Source organism: Oryx dammah, unplaced genomic scaffold (assembly GCF_014754425.2).
Source record: "Oryx dammah isolate SB20612 unplaced genomic scaffold, SCBI_Odam_1.1 HiC_scaffold_27, whole genome shotgun sequence".
In the NCBI taxonomy this organism is placed as follows: Eukaryota; Metazoa; Chordata; class Mammalia; order Artiodactyla; family Bovidae; genus Oryx; species Oryx dammah.
The window spans coordinates 55,130,260-55,146,015 of record NW_024070211.1 but is presented as its reverse complement, the minus strand read 5'-3'; the positions used below and the strand labels follow the sequence as shown (position 1 = coordinate 55,146,015).

At 34.7% G+C, this 15,756-nt stretch overlaps 1 protein-coding gene across 1 annotated transcript in view; it reads right to left on the bottom strand.

Moving 5' to 3' along the window:
- The window catches only part of TMEFF2 (transmembrane protein with EGF like and two follistatin like domains 2), a 282,818-nt gene that overhangs the window by 44,486 nt on the left and 222,576 nt on the right, over positions 1–15,756 (bottom strand). The window contains exons 6-7 of the mRNA XM_040228897.1: positions 13,707–13,855; positions 12,737–12,796 (exon numbers count right to left, since the gene is read on the bottom strand). Of these exons, the coding sequence (XP_040084831.1) occupies positions 12,737–12,796; positions 13,707–13,855 (209 nt within the window). The remainder of the gene's footprint in view (positions 1–12,736; positions 12,797–13,706; positions 13,856–15,756) is intronic.

The window sequence follows — 15,756 nt, the reverse complement described above, 5'->3', positions numbered from 1 at the left end:
TAGGTTAGAATAAAGTTGACACTAAGTTGAAATTTTTGCATTCCTATTCCAGGCTCTTTCTCTTACCAAATGCTCTTTGTAAGTTATTTGCTCTGAAATTAAAATGAAATTAAGAAATAAATATGGCTACCTATATGATTGGAGAATAGCCTTGTAGAGAATTTAAAACAGTAGACAATACACATAAAATTTCTACTTGATTTTGGAAAGAGCTAAGTGATCCTATTCCAGTATATTATTTTCCTGATATGATGATGACAATAATCATGATTATAATGAAGATGACAGTGGTTTTCTTAGGATAACATTACAATTAGCTGTATTTCCTAAGCATATACCAATTCATGGCTAATGTGAACAGCTAAGAAGCATATTAATTTGCAGAAAGCAGCCAGCTTGAATGTTAGAATAGACTCTCAACAATATGCTTAGATAAGTGAGAGGTAATGGTTATCTATCACTGTTGATGGGTGCTCTGCCTACTATTAATTATTTTGCATATAGAAGGCAGTGTGGACACTTTCTTTAAATGACTTTACAGATAAGTTTCCCTGGCCTGCCTGTTGGTTCCTCCTCATGCTTCCATCACTACATTTCATTAAAAAATCAGAAACAAAGGCATATGCGCCAACTATGGGGAAGGGTGAGTGGCTGGCTTTGGAGATAGGTGTAAAGTTTTGCTCAGAAATCATTTCAAACAACCAGAAACCTTCAACTTCCCTGGGGCTCCTTAAATAATGGAAAAATAAATAGGAAAAAACCCAGTGGTGCAAGATTTGTAGAATAATTGTGACAGTACATGAACAGTCAATCTGCAGAAGTGAATTTGGATGTGTACTGCCTGACAAAACACTAATTGCCTGTTGGTTTAAACTCTGTAGACTAATAACATGATCTTTCTGGAATACTTAATTTCTGGAGGACAAATGGAGCTTGTTTATAGGCTTCATTTTCTGAACGATTTTTTAAATTTTATTCAAAAAATATTTTAGTTAAACAGACATTTATGTCTGTTATTAAATGAAATGCTCTCAGGAAGAGGTTTTCTGATGTATGGCTGGCACACACAGCTTTGAGTCTTAGAAAATGTGAAAGATAAAAGCAACGCATGCGTGCTAAGTCACTGCAGTCATGCCCGATTCTTTGTAGTCTCATGGACTGTAGCCAGCCAGGCTCTTCTGTCCATGGGATTCTCTAGGCAAGAATACTGCAGTGGGTTGCCATGCCCTAGTCCAGGGGATCTTCCTGCCCCAGGGATGGAAACTGTGTCTCCTTTCTCCTATATCAATCAGCAGCGGCGTTCTTTACCACTAGCACCACCTAAAAGCAGTCGATTTTTTTTCTTTTTAATTTGGCCTTGAATATATATTATAGGAAATGGCAATCCACTCCAGTATTCCTGCCTGGAAAATTCCATGGACAGAAGAGCCTAGTGGGCTACAGTCAGTCCATGCAGTTGCAAAGAGTCAGACGTGACTGAGCAAGTAACACTTTCATATGTTTCAGGAATATTATATAACACTACCAAACATTGATGATTCATTCACAGTTCCCCACAAAATCCTCCATCTCATTCTGTTTGGAATAATAAATAAATTTGTTCTGTTTGTATTAATGAAATGAAACATTAACAATGTCACCATAAAGGAAATTTATTGGCATAAATGCTAAGAATTATTTTAGGATACATCCAAAATATTAAACTTGCTTCCTAAGATTTACTCATTTTTCTTAGTTAATGGTCAGACCTCTTTGAATTATCTGTTAAGGAAGGACTTTGAAAGATAACTTTGCGTAAAAACTTTTGCAACTTTCAAAATGTAGGACTTATCAACCCAATATGGTTAATATAGATATTTATACCAATATTGTAATTTCTTTGGGGAAAATCCCAGAGGAACTCAGAAGTAGGAAGAAGAAATTGCCCTGTGCTTTTCCAGAGCACTAGAAAGTCTTAAAGTCATGAGTTGGCTTTTAGGAGAGCATGTCTAAACTTTACTATATCTAGAAAAATAGGTAGACTGGACAAGAACACCCAGAAATGGAAACTCAACAAAGGAGAGTTACATAGGCCAATAGAGTTACTGTTAAGTGCTAACCATGGAAGAGGAAATCCTGGCTAAAGACACTTATTATCTATATAAATTTGAGGACAAGAATATCTCTATTGTATAGCCTTTTGTATCAGGCTGTCTTAGCTTGATTCCTTAAACTTCTAAAGAAAATATGCTCTGTTCAGATTCACTAAATGACCTCATTATAACTGGGCTTCTTGGAAAATTCAGCTCTAAGAAGAGAATGTACTGGCTGAGGAACCAAGGGCTCTAGACAATTCTATCTTATTCTATCTACTCTATCTATCTACCTATACACTGACATTGAATCTTGGTTTACCAGGGAGGTAACAGCTTACTTTTAGAGTGTTGAAAATGTAGATCTCTGAGTCCACAAGTCTAAGAGATTTGCCATGAATTCAGTAAATATCCAATCTTGTGCTATCCTAGCCCAATAGTCTTCCCCCTGCTCCATGGCTCAGATGGTAAAGAATCTGCCTGCAATGCAGGAGACCCAGGTTCCATCCCTGGGTCAGAAGATTCCCTGGAGAAGAAAATGGCTACCTACTCTAGTATTCCTGCCTGGAGAATCCCATGGACAGAGGAGCCTGGTAGGCTACAGTGCATGGGGTCCCAAAGAGTGGGACACGACTGAGAGACTAACACTTTTACTTTCATTATCCCAGGTGCCTATCTCTACCGATTCATCATCTCCACTATGTGATGTGCTGAGCTTATTGGTTCTCTGCCCTTAACTAAACCTGTCTCTGTCTCCCAACTCCAGCCACTTCCCAAAGCTCACCTGGAACTGTGCTCCATAATTGGCAAAATACTCTCTCTCATCAGATGTGTCACTCAAATTTTCATCTCTCTTCTTGCATACTGAAGCACTAGCTTTCCCTGAAAGTACCAAGTCCCTTCAGCTTTCAGGACTCAGAGGTGGGGATGGCATGCTTTCCTCTTAGGTCCTCCTTTCTATTTTCAGGTTACATTCCTCAAGCCTTATTACTGATCTTCATGCACTTTATGTCTAGAGTTTAGCTCATAAGTTAGATTTCTCTTGGTTCCATTTGAGTTCAAACTAAAAGTCTGAGCGTCTTACAAATGATTAACTGGAAGGAATAAGCTACAACCCATGAAACGAGTAACGGTGTTTAGAAATGCATTTTTTTCTGAGAGATTTTAGTTTTTGAGATATTTAAAAATATTTTTAGTTGATTATGTTTGTACACAGTCTCAAATTGTCAAGATGTGAGAACTGAATTTTTAATGTTCTTGATAATGTGGGTTCATATATTTGGGGCATGTCAGACTCATTAACAAAAGAAGTAAATCAAAGAGCTGTAGATATTTTGGGCTTTTTGAAACTGCTTGAATTCTAGATATTAGTTTTATGGAGAACTATGTGTCTTGAAATTATACAGAGAATTTGAAGATATCCTGCTCTTATTTCAGTTTCACATATTCTACCCATACTTAAACTACTGTTCCTTAGGAACAGAAATGTCATGTTTGAGGTAAAAAGGTAAACCATAGTGGAGAATTATTTCACTTTCACCAGTGATATCTAGATGTTTGAACTCAAACAGTTTTTCCTCTTTGCCTCCTAGGCCAAGAAGACTTGTTTTTCCTCAATGGTCAGTTTTTGTTAAAACTATTTATTCTGACTTTGACACTTTCCCTAAATATTCTGCACAAGTGGAAAAAATTCCTGTAGACTCTGGGGTATAAATGACTAATTTTAAAGCTCAACTAGAAACAAAAAGTGATACCATGATCTTGTAGTCCTGTCAAATGTTATGTCCTCTTATTAAATTCTTGTTTGGATCACATAATGTAATAATCTGGTGACCACGTTTTTCAAATGATCAAAATATACCATATATAACATTGTGTTGACTAGAGGAAAACTGAAAAAATGACCATGTGATAAATTTGACATACTAATATGTCAAAGACTTAGAGATGGCAGATGTTTAATAAGTACTTCTTTATAGGTGAATTAAAAAATAAGCCAAAGGATCTTGCAATAAGTTGTTATATGACTTGGGTAAGAAAAAATAAAACTTCTGTATTTTTCTGATCTTATAAATGACAGTATATGTATAGAAACTCTGAACCCATATGTGAACAAACCATATCCCACACAATGTGTTACATTTCCCATAAAATAAATTCTTTTAAGTTGTCAGACCAAAAGGAAACTAACAGCAATAGCTAGCTTACTTGCTGCTTGCTAATGCCTTATGTAACATCTTTTTTTTTTTTTTTAGTATAATTGCTTTACAATGGTGTGATAGTTTCTGCTGTACAACAAAGTGAATCATCTATATGTATATATATATCCCTTCCCTCTTGAGCCTCCCACTTCCCCCAACTCCACCCCTCTAGGTCATCACAGAGCACTGAGCTGAGCTTCCTGTGCTATACGGCTTTCCACTAGCCAATTATTTCACACGTGATAGTGTCCATAGGCAGATGAATGGATAAAGAAGATGTGGTACATATACAAAATACAACATTGCTCTGCCATAAAAAGGAATGAAACTGGGTCATTTGTAGTGATGTGGATGGACAAAGAGTCTGTTATATAAAGTGAAATAAGTCAGAAAGAGAAAAACAAATATCGTGTATTAACACGTATGTATGGAATCTAGAAAAATGGTACAGATGAACCTATTCCAGAAAAGAATAAAGATGCAGACATAGAGAACGGACATATGGACACAGGAGATGGGGAAGGGAAGGATGGGATGAATTGGGAGAGTAACATTGACACATATACACTTATATTTCATCTCAACTCAAACTTCAGCTCTGTGGAAGTAGGCTTATTGTTGAACAGATAAAGAAACTGAGGCTCAGAATGGTTAACTAACTGATTCAAGTTTAAATAAGCAATATTAACGTGGCTGGTGTTTCAACTCAGCCCTGTCTGATTTGTAATGGCTTTAACCACTAAACTGGCTGCCACACCTTCACCGGAGGGAAAAGTTGATAAGTAACACCTCAAGGTGAACAATTTGTTTTAGAAAAAAAGTGTTTCAAATAGGAAAAAATAAAAATGCACATAAATAATTCAGGATGCTTTTATGAACTGGGGCATAAACACAAAGTTTTCTAGTGTGTCTAGCAAGGCCCAAGGCAACTCTTCAGTAGAAAACTTTCATCTGTATTGCAAATACTATTTCTGTGTTTATCTATAACCATGAACATAACATCATATTACAGATGACTGGCTACATGATTTTATGGGGAAAACAATGAAAGTACAGAAGTTCAAGAGAGCAGGAAAAATCATGAGTGAGAGTTCACAGAAAGCTTTATGAATTTTGCAGCACTCTAAACTAAATCCCAGAGGGGAAAATACTCAAATTGAGACACTTTCCCTAAGAAATCTTGAGAAAATCTTGACATCTTAATTCATTTCCTAAACTTAAATATTCTAGGCTAGTCTGGTGGCACTGTAATAGCCCAGGCAAACATTTTTATTTATTTCCCTGTTGATACCAATATCTGTGCTACAAGCTGCTATCTGTATTTGCTGCTATTTATTTATTTATTTCCTACAGATCAAATTATTGGCCTAGACATAACATGCTTTCCGGTGAAGTGTTCCTTGTGTTCACAAGCAAATAGAAAAAGTTTCCATTTTAAATGCAGATTTTTGCCACATGACTGAATTAATTTGTATTAAAAATATGATATGGAATCACTTGGCAGTCATGTTTATATATATATAGTGCAAGGGCAATTGAGGCAAATAGCAAATAAATCAAGCAAGTGCCTTTTTTGCATCGATGGCTGGTCAATACGTCAAAATACTGCATCCAGCTCCAGGTCAACCATTTACTGTCTTTGAGCAGTGGTTTTATTTCCCCTAAATATTTGTAACATTATTTTATTGAACTGATGTTAAAGCGAATAAAATAATGTGGATGGATCTTTGTAAATCTACAAAGTGTCACACACACACATTTTCTATTAATGCAGGATTACTTGGTAACAAATCCTGTTCCCTTTGGCTTCTCCTGTGTATGTGGATAAATAGGAAATAGAACAGGAGAATTTTAAAACCAAACAATATAGTGCTTATAATATATAGACATAAGTTCAAAGAGAAGAGTAACTCTGGAGCATCTCACAGCAATGAGGATATCATGGTGAAACAGTTTTGAATCTGGATTCAAAAGGGGTTAACCTTTAAGGTGTAGTGTCAGTCCCAAAGCCTCTAAGAATGTTAGGTAGTGATGGTTCTCCCCTGATCCCTCACCATTCACATTTTGCTGGAATCTGAAATTAGCAAAGATGCTTTGAGCCTTAGCTCTATCACATAGTCTTTTTACTTAATCTTCCTGAACCTCCATTTCTCACCTGTCAAATGAATATAATATCTCCCTCACATTTTGGTTGTCAAGACTGAAGGAGACAATATATGTGAAAAGCCTTTGTAAATTGCAATGGCTTCTACAGAGAACAAGTTATTATGACAATTCACTTAGGCTATCTAGATATACTTTCAAGACGTCAGTTTCCTCTTAGTGTAGAAAAATGGGTTGATGGAATAATAATAGGATGGATAGAATTTGGTTTAAATGTGTAGTTCTGGTTATTTTCTTCCACATTTCAGACCTGAGCTTAATATCTAAATTATTGCTTAAAGATAAGGAAAAGAGAACATTTCCTAAAAATTAATCCTGCCTAAATTTTCTAAGAAATAGTGAACAACCAGTGTAATGTAGATCAAGTAGACATATGGACTCCATAACTAGACTTAGAGCTAAGAAGAGCCTGGCTCCCTCCCTAGAGTGGGAATGACTCAGGACTTATTTTCCTCATTAACAACTAATAAAAACAGGGGGATTTCTCTTCCCCATATACAGACTGTAATCTAACATATCCTTTATCTTTACTCAAGCTTTCTGACTATTCTGTTATCCTGTTGAACCTGTAGCTACATGAGAAAGAGAGACTGAGTGTGCTTTCTCTTGGAGCTATTTTCCTCAGTACTCTGGGTTATTTATTTTTCAACTTGAAAATATACATGAATGTAACTAATTACTTTAGTCTGCTATAGGAATCCTATTGTTGAATTATATATATTTTAATGCTATGCTCTAGAATATTATAAAAAACTGATTTAAAAAATCCCCAGCAATATAAAGAGCCTCTTGGCATATTTTATAAAAATCACTGTTGAAGATCTTATCCATTCTATATTTTCCAGTGATGCCTTATAAGATCTACACTAAATATTTCCTTAGAATTTAGTTCCAAAGAAACTTTGGCCTCTGAACTGATTATTTTCATCAGACAGAGAAAGACCTAAGCTTCATTTCTGCAGAGATTTCCATTGACATGTTCACCTTTGTAAAGCCCAGGACAGCAGAATGCATATAATAGACCAAATATTTGTTGAATGAATTGATTCCATCATAATTTCTCTTTTCATATTGATTGCAAGAATGCTTAGGGCTAAATGCATTAACTGTAAGAGTCTATGTTGCTGATATATTTATTTTACTCAACAGTTCTGCTTTTATGTTTTCAATTTCTTTTTAAAAAATTTCATTGACTATATTTTAATTGTAAGTTGCTGCAAATACTTTTGGAAATCAGTACAGAATGGCATTAAAAATATATTTTATTTTCCAGATGATAAAAGAAAGACTAGTTTAACTTCATGATTATTTTGCTTGTTTGTTTTTTTTTTACACCTAATAACTTATAAAATTAAGCATATTTTTACCAGAAAAAAATATATAGTCATTTTTATGAAGCATGACCAGACTTTCAGACAGAAAAGCAACCCAATCAGAAAATACACATATAATATGAAGAAAAACAAAATAGTTGCACTTCATTTCTTTTTTCATTACAAGACATGAGGGCAACACACACACACACACACACACACACACATCTATAAAGACAATGTTGCAGATTTCTAGAGATGTAAAACATTTGCTATTTAAAAACTTCCAGAAGGAAAGTTTAATATTAGCATTTTGAAACAATGGAAATCCCTGAAAGCCCCAGCTTTGTGGTTTTACAAAATTGTGTTCTCTGAACCTTTCTGCTAGTGAACAGGAAGACCTAAATCTAAGCCCATCCTAGACTGATGAAGGGAGAATAGCATTAAGTGGCTTGTTTAGCTTATCAGACAGGGATCCTGTCTGCCTTGAAACAAACAGACCCAAAGCTCTTGATTCAGGACTCACTAATGCCTTGAGTCTCATTAAAGAAGAGAGGGCAAAATAGAGACCCAAGTCAGACACAATCAGCAAGTACTGCTGGCAGGGATGATCTGGCAAATTTTTTGGTTTCTTAGTGTCCATTTCAGTTTTGTGCCTGGAAGTGTCTGGGAAGTCACAGCTCTGCATAAGCTCAGTCAGGCTCTAGTCTTGCTGGGGGCATGGTTCTTGTGGTATGCATTAATTTTTTCATAAATGAGTCCCTACTAGTCCTTACTGGAGTTTCTCTTCTTAAGGTTATATAAAAATGAGATACAGCATATTTATTTTTAGATTTAGGCTTTCTTTAAAGTATATTTCCATTTTTGTGATCAGATATATGTGTTCTTATATTAACAGCTGCAAGGTAGGCTCAAAGGGAAGAATGTTGGCGGGGGGAGCTAAAAGTTTTAAACTATAATATTAAAGACAGGTAAGGAAACAAAGGAGAATGCATTAAAGATCTGTACCTCTCTGTGGTACGAGAGCACATGAATGTTTGTCTAACAGGGGAAGCGACTGACATTAAATTAGCTGTGAGCACTAGCAAACTTCTAGGAAAAGAAATCACCCAGTTCCTATTTTCCCTCCTTGGGGAGTTTCGAGCTTGTGAAACAAATTAAGAGGACAATAACATACTGAGTCTCCATTTGGTGCCCTTTTACTTTTTCTAAAGGTTGAGTCCCAAAATTCAGGAAAATACAAATACTATGGGAAGCGTGGAAATGCTGAAAAGTGAAAGTGAAAGTCGCTCAGTCGTGCCCGACTCTTTGCAACCCCATGGACTATACAGACCAACAGTCCATGGAATTCTCCAGGCCAGAATACTGGAGTGGGTAGCCTTTCCTTTCTCCAGGGGATCTTCCCAACCCAGGGACCTAACCCAGGTCTCCCACATTGCAGGCAGATTCTTTACCAGCTGAGCCACAAAGGAAGTCCTAGAAAGGCTGAGGGACATGACTACTTTTTGGACAAAGGAGCCTGGAAGGCCACAGTCCATGGGGTCGAAAAGAGTCAGACACATGATTGAGCAACTAAGCACACACAGCCTAACTATTATTTAAATAATGTCTAAAAAGTGTATATATTACATTTTAATAAGATCATTGATGAAGATAAACATCTAAATTAAATCCAGGGGAATTTTAAAGTGTGCAATCAATGCTTAATTAGAAATTGCAAGCTTCCATTGACATTATCTTTGTTCCTGTCTTAAATCTGAATTTCAACAAATGTTATTTTTAAACTTTACTTTTTATCTCAAAAGTTTTTCTTTGGGATTTACTAGATAAACCTGATGTCAAATTAGAACATCTTGGACAACATTTAGTGTCTAGATAGTTTTCATTTGCATGTACTTAAAAACACATTCTTATGTTCAATAAAGACATAGATAGGAAAGAAACAATGTCAACTAAAAGCACTGACACTGAAGACCAGAGATAATCTGTTTGAAACCAAGCTCAAATACAAAATATTTTTTGGAATAAAAATTCAACTTCCCAAACTGTTTGAAAATAGACAAACCATTAATATGCAAAATATTGAGAGAATTGCATACTCCCTTCCATTTATTGATACAAATTTATACATGCAAAAATATTTGCACATTGATGCTAATCAACTTGAACTGTTCTTTGTTTCAGGGACAAAATTCTCAGGAAGAGGTTTGATTTTCCTATGAGTTCAATGGAGAAGATATTCACAAAATGTAATAATTTTTTTAAAATTTAAATTTATTTATTTTAATTGGAGGCTAATTACTTTACAATATTGTATTGCTTTTGCCATACATCAACATGAATCCACCACAGGTGTACACGTGTTCCCCATCCTGAACTCCCCTCCCACATCCCTCCTCGTATCATCCCTCTGAGTCATCCCAGTGCATCAGCCCCAAGCATCCTGTATCCTGCATCGAACCTGGACTGGTGATTCGTTTCATAGATGATATTATACATGTTTAAATGCCATTCTCCCAAATCATCCTACCCTCTCCCTCTCCCACAGAGTCCAAAAGTCCATTCTATATATCTGTGTCTCTTTTGCTGTCTCACATACACGGTTATCGTTACCATCTTTCTAAATTCCATATATATGGGTTAGTATACTGTATTGGTGTTTTTCTTTCTGGCTTACTTCACTCTGTATAATAGGCTCCAGTTTCATCCACCTCATTAGAACTGATTCAAATGTACTCTTTTTAATGGCTGAGTAATACTCCATTGTGTATATGTACCACCGCTTTCTTATCCATTCATCTGCTGATGGACATCCAGGTTGCTTCCATGTCTTGGCTGTCATAAACAGTGCTGCGGTGAACATTGGGGTATACGTGTCTCTTTCAATTCTGGTTTCCTTGGTGTGTATGCCCAGCAGTGAGATTGCTGGTCAGTCATAAGGCAGTTCTATTTCCAGTTTTTTAAGGATCTCCATTTTTGATGATTTTTTTCTAAATGAATTACTTTGCAAAACAGGTAAAAAAAATATCTTAAATGCATTTAGTAAGTTACTCCTTTTATAAAAATGAGATTCTTGTAAAATCTCCAAATATTTTTGGCTACAGTAAAATTAAATATGTCAGATGGTGATTTAAAATGCCAATATATAGTTGTTATTTATAATAAAAGATAGAATTTAAATTTGACATCATTTAAAATGGAAAACATGATATTAGCTTCAGAGTTCAATTTTCCATTATTATCTTTCATTACTTTCAGTATTTTCCTGTAGATCAGCATATTCCAAAGTACATTCTTAGTGACACTAGTAATGAAAACTATGCCACAAGAAAATGTGTTATTCATCAGTAAGTTTGATAAAAGCTAAGTGTTATTCGGAATTATTCATAATTGTGTTATGTGTGATAATGACATAATTTTATTTAAAAAGGGTTGATCTTTTAGAGATGTAAGCTAAAGTATTTATGAATAAAATGATGTAATTTCTGGAATGATTTCCACATATTTTGAAAGTGGAAAAAGATGGGTGTGGGGATGGGGTTAGGTCAGCCATGGATTGATGTTACTCAAGTTTGAGTGATGAGTACCTTTGGGTTCATTTTACTATATGGCCTATATTTGTATTTTGTATATATGAGAAATTGTGCACAAGACATAAAAAGCATTAAATAAATAAAAGATGAATATTTCTTAAAAGTTTTATACCGCATGTAAAAGCTATGAGGAGTTCTAGGTTAAAAAAAAAATCATTTGTTTATCTGGGATCTTCTCAAACTACTGACCATAGACTCTTCTTTTCAAGGAACGTGTATCAACTGGTCTCCTGGACATTTGGGAAACAGCTATACATTATCTATGTAGAACTAATGTCTTTTTCCATGGATCATTGTTCATGATAATTCTAGACAACTAGCGCACAAAAAAATTTATTTTGTGTTGAAAATTAAGGTAAAAATGGAAAAATTTTAAAAAGAATTATTATTTCCAAATTCTGAGATGTTTGAAGTATCTATAAGTAAAACATCTAATTTTTAAAAACTTCATCAAGATTTATTATGTGTATAAATATACTGGCAGAAATAGTGCTAAAGGAAATACAGTTTCAAAAAGAGTGAATAATAGTCCATATTTCTTAAGCATTTTTCCCATTGGCTATTAGCCATAAATCTAGTTATAGATATTTAATAACTAAATAAAAAACTGTTTTAAAAAAGTTTTATTATTATCAACCTCAATAATTTTATTATATTTTTATCCTAAATTTCTATGAAATTTAAGAATCTGTTAAAAATCATATTTGAATACCCATAAATTATTTCTCATTCAAGCAAACTATATTAGGCAAAAATATTCCTCAGAATAATATTCTATAATTGCTAAATAAGATTTACATTTCTGCATAAAATGCTTTATAATTTTGCATGTGTCAGAGTATAATTTTACTCTATAAAATTATAAATGTATAATTTTGCATTTTAGTTTCTAAGTAAATTATTTTATTATTTTTAAAATAAGTTAACCATACCTTTTAAACTTTGCATCAGAGTAAAGATGGCTTGTATTGCTATTTATAGATGTCCTTTCTTTCCAGCTTTTTTAGAGACTAGAAGACTTCTTTCTTGTTGACTTTTATAAAAATTCAAACTAGAACATTTGCATTAATTACAATATACCACCAAAAAATTGCATTAATTTCCATTGATGTCCATTAATTTGATAAATGTTTTGTCATTTGTACCATTTGCACTGTCAAAACAAGTTAATTATATCTTACTGACATTTTTGACAATTGCTTTAACTGCAAAAAAAGTATCTTATTTGCTTCCACAAAAATTCAATCTTATCTACTGAAAATTTGAACCAAACAAGAGAAGACTAGCCCATGTCAGGAGTCTTACAAGATCAACTTAGGATCAATGGTAAACAATGATTCCTCAGAATTCTTTAATAGTAGTGCTCATATTTTATAGTGGAAAATGTTATGTACCTGTATAATCTGTTCTTGCATAATGCCCATCTTCAGATTTAGTAGTTGTAGTTGTGTTATCTGTGTTAAAAAATTAACAATAAAGATTGATTAACTTGTTACCTAGATATCTTTCTAACAGTATTTTCATTACAATTAAGGAGTTTTCAAATATATTTCTAAGCAATCTTTACACAAATCAGATTTACAATATCAATTTCTGTTTAAGACTGACAAATAGAAAGATATAGGCTTTCTAATGCTTAGGGCAAGAAGTTTCAGACTATAACTGAGATAAGTTGGGTAAAAGAATAACAAATCAAAACCCAAGAAAATATTTGTTTCTGAACAAGAAACAAAATAGAACATTCTGGGACATCCCAATTATGAAAATGTACTTGACATATTTCTATTGACTCAATATAAAAATGGTGTGATTTGCTCTGATTTCAATGTTATACAATAAATCTTTATATTCTTTGCTAAAAATTATTTTAACTTTCTTTTTACCCTGTTCAAGGAGTGTATCTACAATTTTTTGAATATTGGACTCAGTGTTGATGGCATTGTGAAGACGCAGTGCCATTATACAGAAAAAAAGTATGGATCGTTGCCAATAGGCCCTATAATCACCACAATTGCTGCAGTAAAATTTACTGTCCATTGTAAACCAAACTTGTCTTTCAAAAACGAAGTCCCTGCCTAATAAGGGATTATCTCCTCTTTTCATTTCTATGTAAAGACTGAGTGAAGTGAAAGTCGCTCAGTATGTCTGACTCTTTGTGACCCCATGGACTACACAGTCCAGGGAACTCTCTAGGCCAGTATACTGGAATGCGTAGCCTCTCCCTTCTCCAGGCGCTCTTCCCAACCCAGCGATCAAACCCAGGTCTCCCGCACTGCAGGCAGATTCTTTACCAGCTGAGCTACAAGAGAAGCCCACGCAAAGGCTAAAGATATTCTTTAAAATGAATTTTGGTGTGAGTATTACCTTGACATCGACCCAATGACATGACTTCAATTTTCTCCTGTTTCTGACATGAAGCTTCTTTGATTTGACATGCATTATCATAAGATTTCCCATCAGAAGCACACAGGGGATTGAAGTTGGTCTGAGAACAGTCAATGTTGCACACACACCTAAAGGGAGAGAGAAATAAAATGTGCAACATCAATGGTGTTGTTACCACATTATAAATAAAACACAAAGAGGAAGAATTGCTAGGTTGGCAAAATGCAAGTTGGCAAAATTGAACTGTATCCTTCCAGGGGAAGTTCCTTCACTCTTCTACCTGAGATGAAAAGAAACATAGAACTAATCTAAAATAATTCAAAAGACTGAGCAATGGATAAAAAATAAAAAAGGGGAAACTCGGAAAATAATCATCAGTTAATCTCTGCCACTGGAACTTTTAAAATATGTACATAAACTTCCCTGCTGATGCCTGCAGAATTTGAATAGGCTGAAGTAGCCATGAAATTCTGCTTTACAATTTCCTTAAATGAAATCTACTGTGTTACTTCTTTTCTCAGGATATTTGAATGGTGAAAGCTTGAGGAAAATGACTCAGAGGACATTTCAGAGAATGTACACATGGAGATTATTTGGAATGCAATAAGGAGTTAAATTTCTTCAGCGTATATGAAGATACACATAAGATGTACTAAACAGGAATGGTCAATGGTCCTTAGTATTTTGAGGAGATCACCAAACCCTTTGAGAATCAAATAACAGGTACAGACCTCTCCTCAGAAATACTGTACTCATGTAAACAACTCTGCATAATATTTTAGGGGTTTCATGGGCCCCTTGTAGCCTATGCCATTAAACTCTTTCCCAAATACATACCTCTCTCTCTGTTTTCTGTTTTAAATAAGTTGATTATCACTCATGATTTTAATAGATTTCTTAAAGTCGCTCAGTATGTCTGACTCTTTGTGACCCCATGGACTACACAGTCCAGGGAACTCTCTAGGCCAGTATACTGGAATAAAAATTTGGTGGATTAATGAAAATTAGTTTACTTGAATTAAGAGAATTAGATATTTTAAAGCAAGCTTCTTAGGATTTTTCCTATGTCCTTGTAACTCACCATATTTTACAATCTACTTTTTCACTCAGAATATTGTGTTTATGTGTGCAAATATGTTACTGCCTTAGAATATAAACTCCTGTTTAAAATTTTTATTAATATTTCTATTACTTTTCTAAACAGATGATAAGATTCTTGAAGTGATGAATCACACATTTTACTTCTGTTTATTTTACTTGGAGCTGAGCATAGGATATAACTATAACAAAAACAAGCAGCTGACAACATGCTGGGTTCTGAGCACGCATTGCTTTCTTTAATCTTTGCAACAGCCATTTTACAGACCAATGATATTACATAAGGTCAGAGAGCTAGTAAACTGTGGAACAAGGACCCCCCACAGATGTGTTAAACTAAAATACAATCCTTTCTGCCCACCACAGGCTGTGTATTAGTTTCCTAGAAAACTTCTAAACATAGTCGTTTATAAGCAGGTTTCTGGGCCTCCTTAAATCTGGGGCGGGGGAAGCCTAGGGTTCTGTATTCTTAGTTAATCATCCTGGCATCAGACTCACTTCCTGGGAATCACTGCTTGATTGGTTTGTCGACTGAGTGAGAGAGGGTTTGTCTACACACTAGTGTCTCTCAGAGTGTAGTCTTGAAATCATCTGTATCAGAATTACCTAGATCTTGGTTAAAAATGTTGGCAGATAATGTGCTAATCCATTTATTTTATTTTATTTTTGAATAAGAGAATTACTCTAGGAATGCTTGGTTATTTTTAATAGTTCACTTAGGTACAAATAAGAGATGGCAACCATCTCTAATGCTTAAGTCATTGAGAGCGGTGTTCCTACCTTGGCCATGATGGTGCTACATGATGACAGCTACTGGGATCACAATATTGCTTCTTTGGCTGATTCTTTGCATCTGAAAAATCTGAGATCAGGAGCTGTTACATGTTCAAAGAGCTTTTGGTCCTTGTGATAAAGAATTGGGAGAAGTGAC